The 26,515-nt window shown below is 34.6% G+C and overlaps 1 protein-coding gene across 1 annotated transcript; it reads left to right on the top strand.

The window, feature by feature from the left end:
- Nucleotides 1–2,611: 2,611 nt before the first annotated feature.
- LOC121216109 (uncharacterized) lies at nt 2,612–25,778 on the top strand. Its single transcript, XM_041091402.1, has 7 exons — nt 2,612–2,768; nt 15,472–15,635; nt 15,733–15,783; nt 23,995–24,046; nt 24,121–24,179; nt 24,335–24,380; nt 25,466–25,778. The coding sequence occupies exons 1-7, from the start codon at nt 2,612–2,614 to the stop codon at nt 25,606–25,608; spliced, it is 672 nt and encodes a 223-aa protein (XP_040947336.1). The 3' UTR covers nt 25,609–25,778.
- Nucleotides 25,779–26,515: the final 737 nt, after the last annotated feature.

Genomic DNA, 26,515 nt, shown 5'->3' with positions numbered 1-26,515 from the left:
CGTTGTTACAACCTTTTATGAACCACTATATAGTAAAGTTTATATTAAAATCCTTGAAGGATTTAGGATGCTAGAAGCATAATGAAATTCTCGGGAAATTGTTCATTTATATAAATTGAAATAATTTGAACATATGTAGTAAATAGTAGTTGAAAGAGGATTATAAAATGGTCCAAAATACCTATTTATCTTGTTATAGAAGAATCATGATTAAAGTTTGCTATAATTATTGTTGAAACTCCTGAAGAGATCAAAATATATTTCCCCAAAATTTTCCCTCGCTCATGACTTTGAAAAGAATGGTGATATAAATGCTTAGTAAATACATTCAAATTATTCAAGATTGAATACGTAGAATATGAGAAAGTATATGATGTTTTCATGAAGCAGAGTAAATACGCATTGCACTCTTTTTCCCTTAACCGAGGTTTTGTCCCATTGGGTTTTCCTGGTAAGATTTTTAATGAGGCAGCATATTATGCGTACTATAGATATGTGTACTCTTTTTCCTTCACTAGGAATTTTTTCCCATAGGGCTTTTATCTTAGCAAGGTTTTAACGAGGCACATTATATACCAATGGACATCCAAGGGGGAGTATTATGAATATCTTTTAAGTGGATGCCTATCAAAATCAAAATAAGTTTTGATATATTTTAAATTCTAATAGTTATTAGAAGTAGATCTCTACTTTATTTATACTTCTCATGCCTATAAATAGAGATTTTGGAGAAGCTTTGTAAATATCCCCATTGATCAATAAAATACATTCTCTATTACTTCTCATATTTTCTTTGTTCTTTATTCTTTATCTATTTATTTTATAACAAGATCAAAATTATAATATATTAATTTAATTGTACACTACAATTAGATCAGAATTTGTTGTATTTTGTAAGTCGTAAATTACTAAATTAGTTTTAATTTGAAATAAATTTATTTTTAAAAGGAATGATTTGGGTTATAATATTAGTGAATTAGTCAAGGTAAAATATTAATAAATAATATTTTTTTTAATGTAACAGAGGAAAAAGTTAATGAAATTACGGAATAAGTTGTATATTTTTATTACATTTAATGAAAAATTTTATTTTGAATTTGTATGGGTTTTTTGAGTATTAATAATGGACACAAGGCATTACAATATATGCCAAATGTCATAATTCTAACTATTGAAACTAAAATTTTCATATTTCAAACCTAAAGTTGTTTTAGTATATATAATAATAATATATTCAATTGATAATACTATTATTGGATTATATTAAATTTGAATTTGTTGTTGATGGAGATTAACGCAGACTCATTCTTGAGTTAACACAAAAAGAAACTTAAATTGAGAGTTTAAAGATAAGTGTTAAACCAGAAGGAAAACTCGAACCTCCGATCTTAAACACATAAACAAAAATTTAATCACAGATATAGACACTTCATTATTGATAAAATTTATCAAACAAATGTTCAAAATTTGGTGCATTACACCAGACCAGCATTGTTTTTTGGGTCATGCTGTTGCTTCCTGCGCCTTTGGTTTGCTCGGTATTATTATATGCACTTTTTTGTTTGTGAATTAATGATCTTTTGTTTCTTGTTTATTTACCATTTTATGCTCTTTTTAGTCTTTATAATTGTTAGAATTGGGTGAATCGAATCCTTATTAAAATAAAATACAGTGGTAAAATAAAATAAAAATAAAATCCATAAAGAACTACACTTCTTTTATTTTATTTTAGAATAAGGTTTTTCAACCTTATTACGCTTCATCTATTTGATATTGATTAGAATAAGGTGTTTCAACCTTACTACACTTCTTCTATTAGAATATGATTTTACAAGCCTATAAATAGACATAGTCTACTCCTCTTGTAATCATTCGAATTCGATATAGTGAATTATCTTCTTCTATGCCCGTGATTTTTTCTCGAAAGGGTTTCCACATAAAAATATGTGTGTTCTTTATTTTTCTTTCTCTTTTCTTTGCGATACGTTGTCATTACTGGCATTCTATGTTTTCACAAATTGGCATCCGAGCTTTCGGGTTGTTCATCTCAATCATGGTAATGATGTATTTGAAGTATGAAATTTCGCTGTTGGATCACAATACCAGATTTGCGTTGTGGCAAATAAAAATGTATAGAGTTTTTGTGCAGATGGACTTAGAGGATGCCCTGCTAGGGATAGATAAGATGCCTTCGACATTGACGGAGAAAGAGAATAGGCGTAAAAATTGAAAGGCGTTAACACAGTTACATCTGCATTTGTCTAACAAAATTTTGCAGGATGTGATGAAGGAGAAGACCGCCACTGCATTATGGAAGAGGCTGGAACAAATATGTATGCCGAAAACTCTAACCAGCAAGTTACATATGAAACCACCCGTTTATGCTCATCGTTTGGAGGAAGGTGCGTCTATGCACGAACACTTAAAAATGTTTAAAGAAATTCTCTCAAACTTGGAAGTCATGGAGGTTCAGTATGATAAGGAAGATCTAGGGTTGATTCTACTTTGTTCATTGCCCCCGTCTTATTCAACCTTTATAGACACGATTTTATATAACCGCGAGTTTCTCACAGTTGATGAGGTTTATGATTCTTTGACCTCGTATGATAAGATGAAACATATTGTAGTTAAACTGGACTCTCAAAGAGAGGGTCTCATTATTCGTGAGAGACAAGATCGAAATGCTGATGATAATCATAGAAGGACACAAGAACAAAATTCTCGTGCTGATGATGATCGTGGAAGAACACATGAACGAAATTCTCACGGTAAATCTAATGGTAGATCAAAGTCTTCAAACAAAGGTAAAACTTGTAACTTCTGTAAGAAGAAATGACACATTAAATCTGAGTGGTATAAGTTGCAAAACAATATAAAAAGGGAGGCTGCGAATAAAAAAGGAAAACAACTAGAAAAATTCAGTGAAACTGATATTATAGAATACTACAGCGATAGTGAACTCCTAGTCGCTTTCGTCAACAATTTTAAAGTGAGCGAGGAGTGGATCCTTGATTCGGGTTGCACCTTCTATATGAGTCCCAATAAAGATTGGTTTACAACTTACGAAACAGTGTCAAAAGGTGTTATTTTAATGGGAAATAATATTTCGCGTAAAATCGCAGGTCTTGGAACAATTAAAGTTAAGATGTTTGATGGAGTTGTCAGAACACTTAGTGACGTGTGACATGTTCCAGAATTGAAGAGAAATTTGATTTCGGTGAGTACTCTTGATTCAAAAGGGTACAAACACATAGTTGAAAGTGAAGTTTTGAAGATTTCCAAAGGTTCCCTCGTTGTGATAAAATGGCAAAGAAAGACTGCCAAGTTATATATTTTGCAAGGTTCTACTATTACTAGTGATGCAGTTATCGCTTCATTTTCCTTGTTAGATGATGGGGTTTCTAGACTTTGGCATATGCGCCTAGGGCATATGAGTGAGAATGACATGGTAGAATTGAGCAAAAGAGGACTTCTTGATGGACAAGAAATTTGAAAATTGAAATTTTGTGAGTACTGCATTTTTGGGAAGCAAAAGAGAGTTTGATTTACAAAAGGAATCCATAACACAAAGGGACAATTAGAGTATATTCAATTTGATCTGTGGGGGCCATCCAGAGTGCCTTTGAGAGGTGGAGCTAATTATATACTAACACTTATTGATGATTTTTTCAAAAAAAATTTGGGCGTTTTTCCTGAAGCAGAAAAATTATGTGTTTTCTGCATTTAAGTCTTGGAAAACTATGACTAAAAAATAGATAGGAAAACGAATAAAACACCTCTACACAGACAACGGCTTAGAGTTCTATTCTAATGAGTTTAATGAACTGTGCAAGTCAGAAGGAATAGTGAGACACTTACCAGTTCGTCATACTCCATAGCAAAACGACATTGCAGAATGAATGAACAGAATGATTATGGAGAATGTTAAATCAATGTTGTTGAATGCCAACTTACCAATGTCGTTTTGGGCCGAAGCAGCCTCTACTGTATGTTTTTTTGATCAATCGATCTCCATCCATTGCTATTGAAAAAAAGACTCCACAAGAGGTATGGTCTGGTAATCCTACTAATTATTTTGATTTAAAGATCTGTGAGTGTCCTGCGTATGCTCATATTGATAATGGAAAATTGGAACTGAGATCCATTAAATGTGTTTTTCTTGGTTATAAAGCTAGTTGAAAAGGGTATAAGTTACGGTGTCCTGAAAATAGAAAAGTTGTGATTAGCAGAGATGTTGATGAAACTGCTATGCTACCTAACTTATCTCTTAAAGACTCTTCTAATAAAGAACATCAAAAGCAGGTGGAGCATTAGACTAATCCAGAATCTACAGCAGAGTTGACTCCTCAAGCCAGTACAAAAATTCAGAATAGAGTTGCTTCTTTACCAGAATACTTTATCGCCAAAAATAGAACTAGAAGAGAAATTAAACCTCTAAAGAAGTATGTGGCTGAAGATGTAGATGCAAACCAAGAGCCGTTTAATTATTCTGAGGCGGTTAGCTATGAAGACTCAAGAAAGTGGATGTTTGCTATGCAAGACGAGATGGAATCACTCCACAAAAATAGAACATGGGATCTTGTGAAACTTCCTAAAGGAAAAAAAGGTTATTTATTGTAAATGGGTGTTTAAAAAGAAAAAAAGAGACTCCAAGAGTTGAAGAACCTAGATATAAAGTAAGGCTTGTTGCAAATGGTTATAGTCAAGTTCTAGGAGTGGACTTCACAGATGTGTTCTCCCCAGTTGTGAAGCATAGTTTGATTTGAGTTATACTTTGTATTGTGGCCATGCATGATTTGGAGCTTGAGCAGTTAGATTTAAATATTGCATTTTTACATGGAGAACTTGAGGAAGATATTTACATGCAACAACTAGAGGGTTTTACAGTCTCAGAAAAGGAGGACTATGTTTGCTTGCTGAAAAAGTCCCTTTATGGTTTGAAACAGTCACCAAGATAGTGGTACAAAAGGTTTAATTCCTTTATGACTTTTTATGACTTCAAAAGATGTAGTTTTGACAGTTGTGTTTACTTTAAGAAAAATAATAATGGTTCTTTTGTGTATCTACTCCTCTATATTGATGACATGTTAATAGTAGTGAAAGATAAAGAAGATATAAGAAAGGTCAAAGCTCAACTTAGTGAAGAATTTGAGATGAAAGATTTGGAACCAATAAAGAAAATACTTGGTATGAAGATTTTCAGAGATAGAAAAACAAGTAAATTATACCTAAGTTAGAAGGGGTACATTGAGAAAGTTCTTTGTAGGTTAAATATGCAGAGTGCTAAGCCTGTTAGTACTCCTGTAGCAGCCCATTTCAGACTTTCGTTGGCTTTATCTCCACAACCAGATGATGAGATTGAGTACATGTTACATGTTCTATATTCTAGTGCAGTGGGGTCTCTCATGTATGCTATGATTTGTTCACGTCTAGATTTATCATATGCAGTCTATGAAGTTAGCAGATATGTGGCAAATCTCGGTAAATAACATTGGAAAGCGGTTCAGTGGATTTTAAGATATTTATGAGGTACTATTGATGTTTGCTTACAGTTTGGAAGAATTAGAGATGGAGTCATTGGGTATGTTGATGCTAATTTTATTAAAGACCTTGATAGAAGAAGATCTCTCACAAGTTATGTCTTTACAATCGGAGGTTGTGCAATCAGTTGGAAAGCCACTTTACAAACTATAGTCACTTTTTCTACCATTGAAGCTAAGTACATGGCGATTACTGAGGCTTGTAAAGAAGCCATTTGGTTGAAGGGACTCTTTAGTGAACTCAATGAAGACCTTCAAATCAGTACAGTATTTTGTGACAGTCAAAGTGTCATCTTCTTTACAAAAGATCAAATGTTTCATGAGAGAACAAAACACATTGATGTTCGGTATCATTTTGTTCGTGATATTATTGCTCGTGGTGATATTGTTGTGAGTAAAATTAATACTCATGAAAATCCTGCAGATATGATGACTAAGTCACTTCCCATAACCAAATTTGAGCATTGTTTAGACTTGGTTGGTGTTCATTGTTGAAGTTAAACCCTTAAGTGGTTTTTATGGAAGAGGTGAAGAACTTGTTCGTTGAGAGTTCGCGATGAAGAACTTGTTCATTGAGAATTTGTGTCAAGGTGGAGATTGTTAGAATTGAGTGACCCGAATCCTTATTAAAATAAAAACAGTGGTAAAATAAAGTAAAAGTAAAATCCATATAGAACTACACTTCTTTCATTTTATTTTTAGAATAAGGGTTTTCAACTTTATTACACTTCATCTATTTGATATTGATTAGAATAAGGTGTTTGAACCTTACTACACTCCTATTAGAATATGATTTTACAAGCCTATAAATAGGCATAGTCTACTCCTCTTGTAACCATTCGAATTCGATATAGTGGATTATCTTCTCCTTTACCCTTGATTTTTTCCCGAAAGGGTTTCTACGTAAAAATATGTGTGTTCTTTATTTTTCTTTCTCTTTTTTTTGCGATACATTTTCATTACCAACATTCTATTTTTTCACAGTAATCGTGCAATTGTTTGATTGATTACTTTCTCAATAATATATGATATCAGGCATTTGAATAATCCTGGTTAGCTCTTTTCCAATATTGATATCTAAAATTCATATATTTTAAAAATGAGTTTTCTTAATATCGGTAAAATATCTTAAAAGAAATTATTCGAATTGAAGTCACATATAAGTTGATTAAAATATATGTAGAAATTTGTTTTTTCAAAACAATTATTTTCCAAGTGACATTCATGTAAATATAGTTACCTTTCCAGCACTGTTATATTAAGGTTGCAATACTTTTTCAAAGAGCAATATACTATTATATTCCTTGTAAAATAAGAAAATCATATAACAACATATACAAATTGGTGAAATACAATGTATTGGTTTCCTTGAGGATTCTATAACTTACCATTGCAGTTTAACATGGGGAATGATGTGTTCTCCTTTGGTGACTTGAATGCTTATGAAAGTTGAGTTCTTCTAGTAATGAGTTTGAGAGCTTTGATGGAGGTAATAAAGGGAAAGCTGGTGGTTTTTTATGGTGTTGAAGATTGGGGTGAAACTGGTGGCATTCATCCCTTGCCTTCTGATTATGGATTAGGCTCAGGAGTTGCAATGGGCAAGCACTAGGCTTAAAGGCAATTAGGATTTTATTGATGTGCATGTATAAGTTTTTTAGCTAATGTCTGGTTCATCACTTTTTGCTACAGTGATATGAAGCATGTGCATGATCAAAAACGTAGTCCAACTTGGAGGATTTTTCATTTTCTGCTTATTATAATAGTTACTTCATTCATATGAAATCTTTATCTGTTTTCGCTGTGTAAAAGTTCACTATTTTAACTCTTCTTTCTCTGCTTTTGAGTTGCTTCATGTTACATTATTGTTGCCTGTTTAAAATTGGTTTTGATGTATATATATTAGTGTTGAACTGTCGGGTGGGTGGGTTTTTATATCATATTTTAAAGAGAAATAATTCATTTACTAAGTAATTTAATTTTTAAATAGAAGAGGTAAGTTTAAAAAAAATTATACACTTGCTTAAACAAGATAAAAGAGGCAAGTTAATATTTTCTTTAAGTTTATAGCGTATTTGATACACTATATTTTTTAAATTTATTGTGTAATAAAATATTTTAAATATATATAAATGAGTAAGGTAATGTTTGATTTGAGTGTAGCATATATAATCTAGGGCAATTTACAAATAAAAGCCTTTTTTGTAAAAATTACCGAAATGGGCCAATTATTTAATTATTTACCGGAATGCTCCATTTTCCGTGAAATCGCGTCCACATCAGCGCGATGTCAGGGTACGCGTTAGGAAATCGCGTCCACTCAGCGCGAGTTGCTGACGTGGACGCGATTTCGGCCCGCGCGTGAACAGTATCCAACGGTCAAAAATTTGACCGTTGCCCCCCCAACGGTAAAAAAAACTATAAATACCCCCACCCCTTTTTATTTTTTCACAAACAAATCCTCTCTCATATTTCCTCTCAATTTCCTCTCAAATTCCATCCAAAATTCTCTCAATTTCCTTCCAAAATTCTCTCAAATCCATATTTAATTTCAGTTTCCTCTCAATTTCCTTCCAAAATTCTTTGAAATCCATATTTAATTTCAATTTGCTCTCAATTTCCTTTTTTAAAATAATTTTAAAATTTTTTATATTTGTATAAATCGTAAAAATTTGTACGATTTCATCAATGGCCGGATCATTGACTCGTCTTGATAAGCATCACATATCGGTGGAACAAATGAAAATGGTAAGTGTTAAATTTAATTTTTAAATATTATTTAAGAATTTTTTATTTATGCATTTTTAGATAATTATTAATTTATTATTTGTTATAAAAGTCTGTAGATCGGGTATTGGAATGCAATATCCGAAATATGCATGCTCCTCCATCACCGTTGGTAGAGAACTACCTACGAGAAACGGGTTTTTGGCACGTGGTGACGGTAGGCCGGTGATGCAAGTTGGACCCGAAACTGATCAGTGCGTTGATCGAGAGGTGGAGACCCGAGACGCACACATTCCATATTCCATGTGGAGAGTACACTATCACTTTAGAAGATGTCTGTCTGCAATTGGGATTGCCGGTGGACAGGAACCCAGTCACCGGGTCTGCCCAATCTAGCAATTGGAAGGCGGTGTGGTACGAGCTTTTGGGCGCTATTCCAAAGAAAATGGAGGGAGGTAAGGTCGAGATGGGCTGGTTACGTGACACATTCCCTAATCCAGATGAAGATTCAACCGAAATTGAAAGAATCCGATATGTTCGGGCATACATTCTTCAATTAATTAGAGGTTATTTGATGCCCGACACGTCACGGAGCCGCGTATACCTAAGATGGTTGCTGAAACTCGTTGATTTTAGAGCATCCGGTGAATTGATTTGGGGGTCTACCGTCTTGGCAACGTTATATCAGGAGATGTGCGGGGCGACGCGACCGCGGAGAGCAAACATCGGAGATTGCCTGTCACTACTGCAGTCATGGGCACGGTTTCGCTTTCCATTTCTACGTCCTCGAGTGAACCACCCATATACATTCCCACTCATAACGAGGTAAATTTTATATTACATTTTACAATTATTATCTAGATTTTTAAAAATAGAAGTATGCTAAAAATTTATTTAATTAGGTGGAATCATCCGGCAAGTTATGCTCAATTACCATCCTCTCTTGAAGATATATGGCTTCTATTGGACTAACGGTCGGAAGCAGAAGTAAGTATTATTGCAAATAGATATTTCCATACATTCGCTAGTCGATTGATATTTAGTATTTAGTATTTAGTATTATGTATATAACTAATATTTATATCATGTTCATATAGTTTTAATGGACACCATACGAGGATCTGGCAATTCGGGCAGTAATCCCGGAAGAGTTTTTACAAAATCCACAAGCTTGGCACGTGGAAGTCATGTTGATCAACTATGCAACTGTGGAGCCGCACCAGACAGACAGAGTGCTACGACAGTTTGGATGTAGACAACCGATTCCGGTGGATCCTGAGGTGTTTAACGATCAACACAAAGTCGACCTTTCGGCAATTGAATACGGATTGGACGAGATAATGGTCTGAGTACATGGAAATGTGGGAAGATCAATATGAATATCTACCTACTCGGGAACCAATTATCATTCCGGAGTTAGCGTGCGTTCCAGAATACAAGCCATGGTTTAGGATCCATGGCAAGTCGTATTTATTGATGCCAAAGGAGAGGCAGCGGCAAATACGTGTCGAAAGGGAAAGGTACGGGCCTCAAAATCGAAGACGATAAGACGAAGGCAGCCCCTTAACGAGGCCCAGACATTCACCCGGCTCATCATCAGTGGCCATGCAATCACCAGGCCCAATGAGAGCACCGACGCAGTCACCCGACGCAGCAGTTCAACCGATGATACCCACGCAATCGCCTTTTCAGATGATGCCAGGTGCGTTTTCTAGCCCTTATATGTACCCTAACCCTTATATGTATCCTTTTCAGAGTCCTATGGCAGGATGGAGTCAAATGCCCAATTCAGCTCCATTTCCTATTATGCCGAGCGGACCGCCGATGTATAGGCCAGCGGCGCACGAGGGATCGCAAGGGGGGCCGTCGGAGAGCTCTCCTTTTTACCAATCCCTACCAACGTATGGGTGTTAAACACCATCGCTTTCTTGATGGAAACACCACCTCCGCATACACTATTCTTTGAAGGTGGATCATCGTCCCAAGTCCGACAACCAGATGCCGAACCAGAAGAACTAGAATCCCCACCGGAGGAACAACAACCGCCGCCGGAAGCTAGAGAAAGGAGGAATCCAACGCGTAACCGTCAATGGCCGCCATGTGGCACCGAATCCCCCGGGCATAAACATTGATTTCCGTATTTAAATTTATTTGTACAAATATTTTGAATATTTTGATATTATTTTATGTAAAAAATAGAAATTTTTTGAGTTATTTTGATATTATTTGATGTAATAAAATAGAAGTTTATTTGATGTAATAAAATAGAAGTTTATTTGATGTAATAAAATAGAAATTTTTTCGAGTTATTTTCATATTATTTGATGTAATAAAATATAAGTTTATTTGATGTAATAAAAACCCTAACCTAATTTAACCCTAAACCCTAACCTAATTTAATTAAAAACCCTAACCCTAACCTGATTTAATTTAATTAAAAACCCTAAACCTTAACTTAAAAACTCTAAACCTTAACTTTAAAAACCCTAACCTAATTTAATACAAAACCCTAACCTAATTTAATACAAAACCCTAACCCTAACCTAATTTAATACAAAACCCTAACCTAATTTAATTAAAAATCCTAACCCTAACTTGATTTAATTAAAAACCCTAACCCTAACATAATTTAATTAAAAACCCTAAACTTTAACTTAAAAACCCTAAACCTTAACTTTAAAAACCATAACCTAATTTAATACAAAACCCTAACCTAATTTAATTAAAAACCCTAACCCTAACCTAATTTAATTAAAAACCTTAAACCTTAACTTTAAAAACCCTAACCTAATTTAATTAAAAACCCTAAACCTTAACTTAAAAACCTTAAACCTTAACTTTAAAAACCCTAACCTAATTTAATTAAAAACCCTAACCCCTTAACTTTAAAACCCTAGCCTAATTTAATTAAAAACCCTAAACAAAGTTAATAATTTTACATTCACGTAATGTTAGATTTGGAAAAATGTTTTGACTGTTACTAACAATTAATAATTTTATATAATTTGATAATTTTACTAATCATTAATACAATTTTTAGAGTTAATAATTTTACATTCACATAATGTTAGATTTGGAAAAATGTTTTGACTGGTACTAACAATTAATAATTTTATATAATTTGATAATTTTACTAACCATTATAAAATTTTTTGAGTTAATACAATTTATCAATTAATAATTGCACAAAGTTAATTTTTTTACAATTACATTCAACTATTGCGATTAGGGCATGATCGACTTGTACGACCTTGATTCCTACACCATTCGCACAACTTTGTTTGACTGGCTGTTTCTCGGATATCCATATTGTTACGTATTCTAGTCGAGTAAGGTCGACCCTTTGGTTTGCAACGTAATTCTCTATCCGGTAACAGCTTAAAAGGAGCAAGAGATACGGGTGGCCACTTATGTTCATTTGGAACCGGTGGGAAATCGTGTCTCCAGACGTTGTACATGTTTTCTAATTTGTACACTTCGTTCACATAACTCATCAGATCTAGATGGAGTTTCTGACAAGCTGCAATAACATGAGTGCATCAAACATCCCACAGTCACAAGTCCTATTTCGCTAATGTACACGATATTGCCCACCAACAACACCTTGGTGCGGTCTGTCAAACTCTGTCACGCGAAACCATAAATTGTCTCGATCGTGACACACTGTGTGCATGGTGTTTGCCCTCGCCTTGGCCTTGTTAATTTCTTGAACTACCTTACTGCACCATACATGGCCTCCTTGCATCTGGCCTACATAACTTACTGCTCGCTTTGGAATTAGCGCCGCCAAACGAAAATATGTCTCTCGCACAACCGATGTTATCGGTAGATGGCGTGTTCCTTTAAGAACAGAATTTATGCATTCAGCCAGGTTCAACATCATATGGCCATATCGTAGGCCACCGTCGTATGCTTGTGCCCACTGTTCGAAATGTATATTTCAGAGGTAGTCCGCCCCTTCTCCATTAATTGAACGTAAAATTGCCAACATCTCGTGAAAACGATCTTTATTTATTTCATACCCTGCCAATATAAGATCATAGTGAATAATTTATACCACTTCGACCAATAAAACTAATTCGAATTGACAAACGAAATAACACAGATATAGACTAAATACCCATGTTGGTCACTTGTCGTCGTTTGCTCTTAGATGGATATTACCTGTAGTAGTTCAAAGCAACGTGTTTTAGGCAATATTTATGGTGTGTGCACTGCCATAAGCTTCCCTCTCGATCAAATGCAGCTAGTATACCGGCGCCTCGATCTGAAATAACACAGATATCAGGTTGGGGGCACACGTGCCTCCTTAACCTGGAGAGAAAGAAATCCCAGTCATCAAACGAATCTCCCGGTGTTATTGCAAATGCAATTGGAAGAATTCTCCCACCGCCATCCTGTGCCACTACAAGCAATAGCCGATGAGTATACCTACCGAACATGAAGGTACCGTCAATTTGTACTAACGGCTTGCAGTATGAAAATGCGTCTCGGCATTGCTTAAAGGTCCAAAACAGGCGTTTGAACACTTGGCATCCACATAGAAATCGACCGTTGTAGTACGCATGTTCCGCTTCAAGGTCTGTGATGGCACCTGGGACGTATTGATCTAGCACCTGACACCACTGCCATATTTCATTATATGAGGCGTCCCACCCACTATGCATCTTCTCCAACGCCTTTTGCTTAGCTATCCAAGCCTTGCGGTAAGAGGGCGTGTACCCCATTTGGCTACGGATATTGGCAATTAACACCGGCACTGAAGTCCTAGGATCTGCTTTTATCGTGGGCAGTATCAAGCTAGCTAACATAGCTGAATCCATTTTGGGATGATCTTGTGAAACACCTATAAAGGGAGTACATTAAATAATGCAACATTGTATAATAAAAGTATTATTCAGTTACCGTCAATACTGTACCTGCAGCACATGTATGTGGACTTTTGTACTTTTTTATCTCCCACAACCCTGTCCTTTTCCTTAACGAGGCGTAGATTTTCCATGAACATGTGTCGTCTTGCACTGCACACTTCGCCTCAAACTTATCAGATTTTGATTTAACGACGTGGTAGTTAACGCCGTTTTTGATGCTATGTTGTTTTAAAGCACCAATAAAACTATCCTTGTTGGTAAACTGATTACCAACTTCAAGTTCACCGAAATCTACCCTCAAACTTATACGATCACGCAACCGGTGTGGTAGATCTGGAAACTCTAACGCATCATCTGTAGACAGATCGACATTATGCATGTGGGCTGGAGGTGAGTATGCTCTGAATCGTGGATTTTCTTCCTCATCTGAACTCCTTTCAACATCTTCAGCTTCTGTTGGAATAGGCTCCGGTTCAAAAAATAAGCCAACTTCTACACCATCTGGCCCAGACTCTCGAGGTGGATCCACATCGGAGTCATCTTCTAACCCACAATCATCTGCAGTGTACGAGGTCCCCCCACCGGTTGACGTCGTAGGGAGTACATCATCCCTTCTTCTAGGCATTTGATAACGTCCCCAATTGGATGTAGATTGCCACCCGTTAGAACTTGATGCCGCTCCCCAGTACGTATTTCCAGCATCAAACATCGAGCCACTGACGCACATGTCGAATCCACCGACAGAGTGTCTTACAGGGGATGTGCATTCGACACCACTACCGAACATGGGCTGTTCCGTATTTTGTAACCTGCTGACCGAGTGTCGGCCAGGTGTGGTGTATACATCTCGAACACCGGTCGCAAGTACATCAGTTGGTGATGTAAATTGTACATATAACTCAATATAAGGTGTTCCACTAGCAAGATGAGTCTGCACCATTGCCTCCAAGCTAAGAGCACCTTTTATGTTGAACGAGTCATATGTCACCGGATCAACAAAAGAAGAAAATCGATACGTGATAGACAGAACTTTCATTAGCGTCGTTCCAAAATTTTACGCCTAATCCTTTTACGAAGTTCTGTCAAATCTATGTTCTGGTTAAAAACTAGTCGCACTATATTCTCCGACAAAAAAACAACACCATTCTCGGATTGGCAAACCTCACCATCGTAGTAAATAACAGCACTAATACGTTCACTCATATTTGAAACTCTAACCTTCTTAGCCTCTCTAAATTGTTTTTGTTGTGACTTATGCATTCTGAGAACATTTTCTGCCTAATTTATAGCCTCAGCCCAAACATGCTACTGTAGCAAAAGCGCGTCCACGAGGGCGTGATTTCATAAATTCTTCTCAAATAGCATCCTGCTAGAAGCGATTTTATACTATTTGCTCAGAAACGTCAAAAAAATAATTATTTCTTCCGTGACCTACTGTAGCAAAAGCGCGTCCACGAGGGTGCGATTTCACAAATTCTTCTCAAATAGCATCCTGCTAGAAGTGATTTTATACTATTTTCTCAAAAATGTCAAAAAAATAATTGTTTCTTCCGTGACCTACTGTAGCAAAAGCGTGTCCACGAGGGCGCGATTTCACAAATTCTTCCCAAATAGCATCCTGCTAGAAGCGATTTTATACTATTTGATCAGAAAAGTCAACTCAAAATTATTTCTTCCAGGACCTAAAAACCCTAAAAGCCTAAACCCTAAACCCTAAAAGCCAAAAAAACCTAACGTAGGAAAAACGGCAAAATCGCGTCCCCCGGCACGCGTTAGGTGGCGCCAGGAAATCGCATTCATGTCAGCAACTTGTGCTGACGTGGACGCGATTTCCTGACGCGTACCCTAACATCGCGCTGACGTGGACGTGATTGTGCGAAAAATGGATCATTCCGGTAAATAATTAAATAATTGGCCCATTTCGATAATTTTTGAAAAAAAGGGTTTTATTGGTAAATTTCCCTATAATCTAATCTAAATTAGATTTGAACACAAATTTATGCCATTTTTTGGTTAAACTGAGCCTATCAATCGGGGTTAACATTTTGGTTGAGCTTAACTCAGCCCATGAATAACTCTAATTGGTGTGGATTCTTTTCTCTTGTGCTTTCTCTGGTTTCTCCTCAAAAAATATAATAGTAATTGAATAAATTTTTTTCCAACCTTTTAGCCCAATATGTCAAAGTAACTGGCCCAAGAAATCTAAATAAACACTTCCCTATTGAAACACGTTCGGCCCATAACTTGTCTTTAGATGCAGCAAAAAGATCGAAAGAGTTCTATTCTGTTGTGGGGTTCCGGTGTTTTGTGTTCGTTCGGAGAAATCAGATTGTGAGGGAAAAAGAAAGAAAAGAGTTTTTGGGAGATTGGAAGAGTGGGGACCAGAGAAGTATATGAGGAAAAGTTAAGGAATGGAAATCTGCACCACGATCCAACCATCAACCCTGGCTTAGGTTCCGCTCGTTGTCCTCTTTGCCTCTCTCTCTTAAACCCTGATTCCGTAATCCCTTCATCTATATTCTTCTTTTTTCTTCTTTTCTCAAGGTTTTGACTATTGAATTATGTTTTTCTTTTATTAATTTGTAATTCTTTTGCAGGACAAAGCTGAATGGATAATTACTTCAGTTTTGGAGGATGCCACTGCAGAGGTCCGTTTCATTTCTCCCTCTTTTGTTTTACTTGTTGGAAGAAACATAAATAATAACCCCCCAATGCTCTAATTTGTAGTTTAGGGCTACTTGCATGGTATAATTGGCCCTTTTGCTTACTAGAAGTTTCATGGTTTTTTTATCTTCATCTTGGAAAGCTGTAAACTTTTAGATGAGTTTTCAAAACTATTATATCCTAGCTTAGACTATTTACCAAGTTTTACCATGATTAACCGTTTATGTCTATTAGGAATATACAGTTATACTGGCCTCAAATGTATATATTCAATCTGGAGATTTCATGTTTAAATCTTGAGGAGATAGATTTTGGGATTTGTGGGATATGAGACTACTACCTCCACAAGGTGGAACTCCAATGGTTTATTTTTCTATGTAACAGAGAAAGAAAAAAAAGACAACTTTAGAATATGAATATATGTTGGTTGGATATATGGATATATTTGACACCCATCCCAATCCTTGTAACATAGGGTTTCTACTTTCAATGCAAGTAGGGACATGCCTTTTGAAGTTTGAAAAAATAAATTGTTTGCGTAACTGAATCATTAGATGCTATCTTCTAGATATCATTATCAAATTAATGTATGTGATTTTGATATGTTCGAACACTTTAATAATGTTATTTGTACTGTTAAAGTATGTGCAGTAATTGAGAATTGTAGCACTAGCCCTTTTCAATTTGTATGTTTCTTAGAGATAGTAAAAAACTACGGTTACTTTTAATCTAGTCTATTAAGCTGCTTCTTGCTCTAATTCAGCGTGGAATCATTTGGCATTTACACTATGTTTGGTTGGGTGTATTGGCATAGCCAATACACCCCTAATCGGTGGCCCCACCCAATCCCCCCTCATTCCTATGTTTGGTTCATGGTATTGCTAATACCATTGTAATCCATTACTGATTTAATCGGTGGATTTCACCGATTTGTAATCCGTCCATTTTGCCCAGATTATGCGCCGCATCGATTTACCATCCCTGTTATACCCTCCCATCGGCTTCCCCTTTGTTTCTCTTCTGTTCCTTCTAGCCTCTGTCGATTTTCTTGTTGGTAAATTAATCCCCTTCAGATTTCCTTGTTGCTGAAGCCTTAGCTGCAGCTTCTTCAAGCTTTCGAACTGTACTTTCTAATTTCCTTGTTGGTAAGTTAATGGGTTCTTCAAGTTTTCTTCTTTTATGATATTATTGGCATAACTGAGTAGTTTTTCCTTGTTGGTAAGTTAATCCCCTTCAGATTTCCTTGTTGCTGAAGCCTTAGCTGCAGCTTCTTCAAGCTTTCGAACTGTACTTTCTAATTTCCTTGTTGATAAGTTAATGGGTTCTTCAAGTTTTCTTCTTTTATGATATTATTGGCATAACTGAGTAGTTTTTCCTTGTTGGTAAGTTAATCCCCTTCAGATTTGTTTCACTCTGCTGATTCTGCATGTAATCGGTTTCCCCTTTTCTGATTACAGGTTCTTCTTCATCGCACTGTGCCCAGATTTGGTCATTTATAGGTTAGTTTTTCATAGTTATTTTGTTTTTGGGTGAGGAATTGTTTCTTTTAATTCTTTTTTGAGTTGAGAAAATTGATAGTCTCCTTCCTGTTGAAGAGCATTGGGGATTTTTTTTCAATTGATTAGTTTTTCTTTATTATTATTACTGGAAATTCCTTTTGAAAATCAAAAGAGTGCAAATATAAGCTCTTTCGTGTTGTGCCTGATCAATATCATAACCATAAAAGTGTATGAATAAAAGGAGAATGAAACAAATAACAAATAATGAGCCCTATAGAGATAAACAAGCATAAAAACATTACTCTTCAACCTTACAATAGTTCAGGGTAGAAAAACATTGTCAACTTGACACAAATAAAATCAATTCAGTGAACGCACTATTGCACATAAAAACCCTACCTTCTTCTATCTATACTTATTTTCCAACATGTTTCAGAACCTAACCAGTACATAACCCTCCTGGTTTCCCTTAAAAGGCTAAGCAAGTTTGGCAGTCAGTTCAATTATAAACACTTCAAAATTGAAATTAGAAGATTTAAATCAATCCCAAAGCAAAAAGTCAGTAATTACTGTATAATTAAAATCAATTCAGTGAACGCACTATTGCACATAAAAACCCTACCTTCTTCTATCTATACTTATTTTCCAACATGTTTCAGAACCTAACCAGTACATAACCCTCCTGGTTTCCCATAAAAGGCTAAGCAAGTTTGGCAGTTAGTTCAATTATAAACACTTCAAAATTGAAATTAGAAGATTTAAATCAATCCCAAAGCAAAAAGTCAGTAATTACTGTATAATTAAAAGTCAAGGAGTTCACATAGAAAAATAAAAATCAAGAACCCCAGAACTAAAGGAGTGATAAAGTCAACAAACATACCCAGAACTTACTGTTGAGTAACTAGGAACTTTTAGCTGCAGAAGTAGGATAAAGGAGGCTGTAGTCTTAGGTCTTAGATATTTTCTTGTTGTTGAGTATAGAAAATGCTCTGGTTTTAACAGGGGCCCTCCAGGAGATCTCTATGCATATCTAGATGTTCAAGAAGTCCCAGGAATTCAAAGAGATGGCATAAATCTTTTGTCAACAGTTTCCATTAGTTACCTTGATGCCATATTGGGGTCTGTTGTCAAGGTAGTTCCTCACTATTTTTTGCGTTGTCTTACATTCATGCATTAAATTTTTTATGCTTTAGTTTTCATATTAATTCTTATAAATTTAAGAAATGCATAAAGTTTGAATGAAAAAGCATGTGCATTTTATTACATTGCTTGTAAGCCTATTCCTATCTCCCTTATGAAAACACATTCTCAAGGTGTCATCCTAAAATGCACTGCACATAGCTTCAATCAGGGAGACAGCCTGACGCATGCTCAAGTAACTCATCTAGGTTCTGCATCACAGCCATATGCCATTTTATGCCAGAGAGTTTTTGCGAATCACTGCCCTGCACCGTGAAGTGTTTTCTGAGCTATATCAGCTACTTTTTTTGTTTTTTAACATGATCCAAATAAAGATACAAATTTGTATTTTTGGGGTCTTATGTTCAGTCAACGAGATAGCCATATGGCATTTTATGACCCGCCAAATACATGTAAATTTTTTAAAAATTTTAAACATACCCATGCCAGAGACATACCTGTATCTGACACACTTGAGTCCCAGGAACATACTTGGTGTAACTTTATTATTATTTTCCCTTAACCAACATCTCGTACTTCATCAAGTATTTGATTCCTTTCACTTAAACAGGTTAAAACAGTGGAAGGGGTGACTGACCTACAGATCCCACCAGGGACTCAACCAAGGGATGTATTAGTACTTGCAAGGAAAGGCGCACCAAAGGTGAACAAACCATCTATACGTGGTGACCATATATTCACAATCAAAGTTAACATACCGAATAGAATTAGGTATAAGATAAATTTTTATTAGCATTTAATTATGTGGAAATAGGATAGCTGAACTGCATTTTGAATTAAATATATCATTTGATTCTCTTTTATATTTTCTTTCTAGACCATATGAATTATCTTCAGTTTGGTAAATTAGACTACTTTATAATGGTGTGGCCTTGCCTGACCTGACCTGTTATTGACCAACACGTTCCCTCAATGTCTCGGATATTAGTTATTTCTAATAACTTCATACTGTAATTCTTCCTTGCATGCAGTGCTAAGGAGTGAGAATTGCTTGAGGAACTTTCCTCTCTAAGTAATACAAATGGCAGTCACTCTCGAACTCGCCCTAGGACTCAACCCGCAACTGCAAGTAAGCAATTGCTTATGCCTTGTGAAAGTGATGACTTTTTGTTTATTATTTAACTTGCTGAATTCATATGCACTCCACTGTCACATATGGCTTAAACTTTTAGCATTTAATGAGTCAAATATATTGCGATACTAACATATCATCGTCACCATCTGGGCTATATGCAAAAGTTGTATTCTTTCTCGTACGTTCCGCAAGATCATAGTTTATTGCTTGGATTACACAAACTTCTTATAATTTTCCCTCATAGAAATTATAAATTATTTTTAAATAAAAATATAAAATATAAATAAATATGTATGATTGATACAATCAACTAATTTCATAAAGTACTATTAAGCGAAAGCATGTTTATAAATAAAATTGGTTCTACTTTATTTGATAGCAGTGGCACTAATAATGGTTCAGTTTGTTTTCAAGTGTCGATGTTTTATTGATTGTAGTTTTAGTAATTTTAGTTCTAGTGTTTCCTTTTTCTTTGTTTTAGTTTCATTTTTAGAAATTTACTGAGGAGATTATGTCATTTAGGGGATTGATTTTGTTAATATAAGGGAGGGCAAGCAGGGATCTAGCTTCCCTTGAATAAAAATTTGTAACAATTAATTTTTATTTGATAATGTGTAATTGCAACTTCAATTCTTTGATAGTGTCTTCTAATTTTAATATGTTGCAGTAATGGCCCGTCTGCCTTTAATTGCACAACGTGAGAGGCGTAAAAGAATTGGTATTGCATTGACACTATGGTTGGAAATCTGTAGAATTGCAATTTGGTTCTTATTTAGAATGGGTGTCAGCCTTAGCCTACAGACTTATAGACTAAGGATTAGGTCCTATACCTTAGATTTTTATGCAAAACGAGATTATGTGAAAAGGCTTGTATATGCTAGTGATGAGACTTGTATTGAACAAGTTAGGATGAATAGAACTGCCTTTTTTAAACTATGTGAGATGTTAGAATCGATAGGGGGATTGAAGTCGTCAAGAAACATGCTTGTTGATGAGCAAGTAGCAATGTTTTTACATATCATATCCCATCACCTGAAAAATGGAGTTATCAAGCATCACTTTAGAAGGTCCGGGGAAACTATTAGCAGAGCATTTCATAGTGTTTTAAATGTTGTCATACGCTTACAAGATGTGTTATTTAAAAAGCCGGAGCCAATTACAGCCGATTCTTCTGACACAAGGTGGAAATGGTTTAAGGTATTAGACTGAGTTTTATATATAGCTTGTACAACATTTAGTTGACTTAGATTTAAATTAGTATTCTAACTCAAGGTTTTATATCATGTGATATAGAATTGCTTAGGTGCTCTTGATGGAACCCACATCAAGATTAGGGTGCCAACAGTTGATAAACCTAGATATCGAACGCGAAAAGGTGACATAGCAACAAATATGCTAGGTGTTTGTACACCTGAGATGCAATTTGTTTATGTTCTTCCTGGTTGGGAAGGTTCAGTTGCCGATGGACGGGTGCTTCGAGATGCCATTAGTAGAAGACATGGACTAAAAGTTCCTCATGGTAAAGTGTATAGTTAGAGGAATTTGAATTATTCATTAAGATCAAACTTTGTGTGCTGAATTAATCATTTTAAAAAAAATTATTTTATAGGTTGTTATTATCTAGTTGATGCTGGATACACAAATTGTAAGGGATTTCTTGCACCATTTAGAAGACAGCAATATCATCTGAACGAGTGGCGTCAGGGTTATCAGCCAAGTTCTCTGCAAGAGTTTTTTAATACGAAACATGCCTCAACACGTAATATTATTGAAAGATGCTTTGGCTTATTAAAACTTAGATGGGGAATACTTAGGAGTCCATCGTTTTATCCTGTACGGGTGCACAATAGAATTATTATTGCATGTTGTTTGCTCCATAATTTTATTCGAACCCATATGAGTATTGATCCCATTGAAGCAGAGGTGGGAGAAGGATTACCTACTAATGTGGTGGATAACGATGAACCGAATATCACAAATATTCATCCATCGGATGTTTGGGCTACTTAGAGGATGGAACTAGCCAACCAAATGTTCGATGAATGGCAAGCATCTAGAAATTAGTTAGGTTTAGGGACAAATTGAGTTTGAATTGATTTGTTGATGTTATTTTATGTATCTAGTTTATGAAACTTTGGTGGTGTTTGATTAAAATTCTGTATTGTACTAAACTTTATTGAATTATAATTTAATTATCTTTTCATTCAGCATGTGTTATAATTTTAAATTTAGTATTGAGCTTTTGATTCATGATATTGAACTAACGATATAATATTATAAACTGTTCACCTTTTGATTCATGATATTAAAAATAGTAAATAATGTTAATTTGTTTTTTTTTAGATAATTATGTCAGGTGTTCCACAATCACATGCTTCTTCTCAAGCTTCTCGAGGAAGCAAAAGAAAATGGGTTCCAGAAGAAGATGCAGCCTTGGTTTCTTGCATGGTGGATTTGCACAATGTAGGAACATTTAATGCTAATACCGGGTTCAAAGCCGGTTATTTGAACGAGTTGGAAAAAATGCTAAAAAAGGTTTTACCAAGAGCAATGTTGAAGGCGAAACCAAATATTAAATCTCGGATTAGGTGCCTAAAAAGGGAATGTTCAGTCGTCTATGGCATGCTTAATGGCCAAAACAATAGCAATTTTGGTTGGGACGAGCATAGGCAGCTCGTTGTTGCTGAAGATGCAGTTTGGGAATCCTATGTAAAGGTAAAATGTATTTCAAGTATTTATTTGTTTTTTTACAAAACTTATAACTAATATGATTTCCTCATTTTTTTAGAGTCACAAAGAAGCCGTTCAGTTCAGACATCGTTCTTTTCCTTACTACAACCAACTTATTGCCATATACGCAAGAGATCGAGCGACTGGGAAAGGCGCTCAAACAGCTGCTGATGTTCTTGAAGAAATACATGTTGAGGATGTACCTACTACAGATATGAATGAAAAGAGAAACACATTCTATGACTGCGAAGCTGACGTCTCTTTAGACGACATGGATGTTTCTGGTACGGATCCGCGAGGAGATAGAGACCAAGGGGGTTCCTCATCTTCAAACAAGAGAAAGAAGAAATCTGATGCTCGTGATAATGTGTATTCTTCATTTGATGAGACAGCCGCTTTGTTGGCCGAAAACATCAAGGCCGTTGGCGATCAAATCAGTAGGAGTATTGCCTCCGATGTGGTAGTTCAGCAGAAGTCAGAAGAATATCAAAAGATGGAAGAGAAAGCTTCAAATTTATATTCAACCTTATGGGAAATTGAAGGTTTATCCGAGGATCAGCGGTATGAAATTTTGAGTAAAATTCCAGATCATCCAACTCAAATGATCGTTTTCTTTAGTTTACCTTCTGTTGCGCGATTAGAATGGGTCAGAAGATTTCTTTCTCACCATTAAAAATCAATGTTCAAACTTTTTGATGTTGTAAAACTATATAACATATGGATTATGATGTAGAATTTCATTTTCATCTAACATTTTCTTAATATAAGTTAATTATGTTTATGCAGAATATAATTCTCAAGTTATATTTTGATTATAGTAAATTCATATAAGAACATTTTATTATTAAGAATTTTATGAAATTATATATCATTATTAAATTATATTTAATATTAATTATTTTAAATTGTATAAATTCATATAAGAAAAATTATTATCAATAATTTTATGAAATTATATATTATTATTAAATTATATGAAAAAAATAATTATTTTAAATTATACAAATTCATATAAGATAATTTATTAGTTATAATTATTTTAAATTTTATTAAATCATATATTTTAATTAAAATATATTTAATATTAATCATTTCAAATTATCTTTTATAGTATCATATATTATGATTTGAGTAAATTCATATAAGAATATTGATTATTAAGGATTTTATTAAATTATATATTTTAATTATAATATATTTAATAATAATTATGTTTAAATATGATTAAATTATTTATTATTGATAATAATAATCTTATTAAAATTTAAATAAAAATAACAATAATCATTTACCATTATAAATTTATGCTAAGGGTATTCTAGTCATTTTAGTTTTTTCCATTATGCTATTACACCTCTATTCCATTCAACCAAACACAAGATTACTATTACGCCTCTATTCCATTACATTCAACCAAACAGTTGATTTGCTATTACACCTCTATTCCATTACACCTCTAATCCAATACACCTCTAATCCAATACAGCGAACCAAACGTGCCCTTAGATTCTTATGCCTTTCAAGAACAGCTCAGAGTATGGCAAGGTCACCAAATTGAAATCTTGTCCAAAAATTTCACGTTTTGAATGAGATAGTATGGATCACAATCCTAAAGTTACCATAATTTTAAGTTAATGTGCTGAAAGATTGTTGATTGTTACAACATTTGTTGCATTTTTTGTTGCAAATAGGCTGGCTCTGGTATCGGGGGAATGCTTAGTGCAGTACATGGATTTAATACTGGTATTATTGGACTCCTTTTGTCTTCACTGACTTTTATTTTTGCATGCACATTTCTTGTGGTTTTTTATTTTCAGGGATCCCTTTCCTTCAGAATCACATCAAGGGACCTAAGTGGCTCCCTTTTGTAACTGGGGTATGCCATTTCTTTGTTCTAAATTCCATTTCCAATCCTTTCAATCTGCGACAAATCTCAAACATATTTTCCCCTTTTCATGGCTGGTAGAGAACTTTTATTTTTATCTTCTTAAAGCTCACTTAATTTAATTCTAGGATCTTCTTTCTTGACAGATTCCTCTGCTGTTAATGTTTTCTGGTGCCAGTGCAGCTTTTGGAGGTATAAGTTTGCTCTTTCACTCTAGTCGTAAAGTAGCGTATGCAGTTCTCAGTTTGGAAATAAAGCATGATCACATTTGTGCAAATTTTATCCTTCATTGAGCTGAATCTATTTGCTGCAGCTTTTAGTGAAAAGTGATATGTGAGATATTTACAATGTACATTATATTCTTTATGAAGTCCTCTAAATAAATGATGGTCCTATTGTTGAATGCTGAGTACTTCTAAAATTATATAGTATGTTCAGTTTGCATTGCTGCAATATCAGCAGCAGGTAATGTGATGGTTTAATGGTGCAGCACTGTCAAATTGTTTTTGCCATCCGGTCCAAGTAGGAAAGAACAACAGCAAATATTATAACAGATAAACCCATTAACATGGTTTAGAAAATATTACAATAAGTCTTTATCATAACTATTATTAATAAAAAGATAATTATATTCTTTTGTCAAAAAATAAGTGGTAACCATTTAAGTATACTGGTATTCTCCCTTTTGAATTGCTCTGCTATTTGCATCCCCTTTTAACCTACACACTTACCTTGCATGTTATGGCCTTGAGTAGAGTGTGCAATGTTTGGCAAGTAATTTAATTTTGTCTATGAATTCCGTATGTCATTGGATTAATTATTTAGTAGAAAAAGCTAAATAAGTTGTGGGCTGCTATTGTCTATCAAAGCATTTAGCAGGTGGTTTCTTGCAGTTGTTGCTCGTGTCTTAAGTCCGTCTCCTCAAACCTTTCTTGCCTTAACCTATATTGACATTTAAGATCTTTAGAAGTTGCATGCATTTGTTTTTCTTGTGAAATTTGAGAGTATTAGGCACCTTGGCTTCATCTTCATGTCTTGTGGTTATGGTGCTTTTCTTCTGTAGCGATTTGATTGTACTGCCTTTCTTACTCTAAAAAAAAAAAAAGAGGGGGGGGGGGAATTTAATTTGACTGCATTTACAAGTGAATTTTAGTCGACTGACTATTCTTGAGTAGCAGCAATCTTGTGAACTAGATTGTATTTTTAATGATTTTCCACTTTCTTTGTGTTTGTGTGATGTGTATAGACTGTAATTTGCAATTGATACGAGTTTGTAGGTTATGCACTTCCAAAGTTTGCTCAGCTCACCGTCACTTCCTATTATGCTGCCTCTAGTGCCTCGCATTATGGAATTTCACTCCTCACGCGACACATTGAAGATGCATATGCTACTCCTTCTCAACAAGAAAGGCTAAGATGAATCTTTAATCATGCATTTACTCAAGATTCTACTTTCATCAGTTCTGAAATAGCAATATGATGCCTATGTGTATAGAACTTTTGGATGAATCTGCTTTTTCCTTTTTAATTAATTTCTTTCTGATTTTTACATTTGTGTTCTTCTAAAATTAATATATAATATAGTAATATTCATACATTAGTGTATTTCTGAGGAATTTACTAGAAGTTTTTGCTAATCATATTTAAAGGTAAGACCACAACTTACTCACCACTGAATGGTAATTGAATGTGTTACCTGATTTGTTTGAGGTTACATTAAGTTATTAAGTGTCAACACCAAAATCTAAGTTTCATCATAATTTCATATCCAAATACGTGTTAGGTGTTTATGGATATCTCTAGTGATTACGTACAAGTTACAGTTGATGTTAATGTGGAAGTGGAAGGAGAATTTACTTGTGTGGCAACAGTATTTGAGTTGTAGTTCTGACCAGATTTAATGACTTGTCTGGACTTCCCTTGTTCTTATGGAGCCGATGGATTTAAATTATTTTAGTCAAGTGATGCCAATTTAGGAATTTTCCTTTTTCTAAACAAATGGTTCCTTGAGATATTTTTGTGTAATTATTTTATATCTAAATTCTCAAAATTATAATTATTACATCATGTAATAAAAACTTGATTTTGTTTCCATAAAAAATAAAACTAATTTTTCTTAACTTTGTAATTTTAATTAGGCTGGATGAAAGAAATCGAAAAGATCTAAGAATATGTATGGTTTTTGGCTAAACTGAATTATTGCAAGGGTCATGCCTTACATTTTTATTTGTAAAATTGAGTTCATATTACCAATTAGTAAGCCACTATTCAACTAGGAAAATGTCAAAAACAAAATTAATTGAAGAGGTTGGGTAAATTAATACTAT

Source organism: Gossypium hirsutum, chromosome D04 (assembly GCF_007990345.1).
Source record: "Gossypium hirsutum isolate 1008001.06 chromosome D04, Gossypium_hirsutum_v2.1, whole genome shotgun sequence".
NCBI classification, from domain to species: domain Eukaryota; kingdom Viridiplantae; phylum Streptophyta; class Magnoliopsida; order Malvales; family Malvaceae; genus Gossypium; species Gossypium hirsutum.
This window is presented reverse-complemented; position numbering and strand designations above follow the sequence as displayed.

Bases quoted from the DNA above. Each gene is read 5' to 3' on its own strand.
- LOC121216109 (XM_041091402.1), top strand. From the start codon at position 2,612: ATGAAACATATTGTAGTTAAACTGGACTCTCAAAGAGAGGGTCTCATT. The intron at 15,784-23,994 runs GTCCGTTTCATT...TGTTGCAAATAG, and splicing joins TGGAGGATGCCACTGCAGAG to GCTGGCTCTGGTATCGGGGG. The intron at 24,047-24,120 runs GTATTATTGGAC...TTTTATTTTCAG, and splicing joins AGTACATGGATTTAATACTG to GGATCCCTTTCCTTCAGAAT.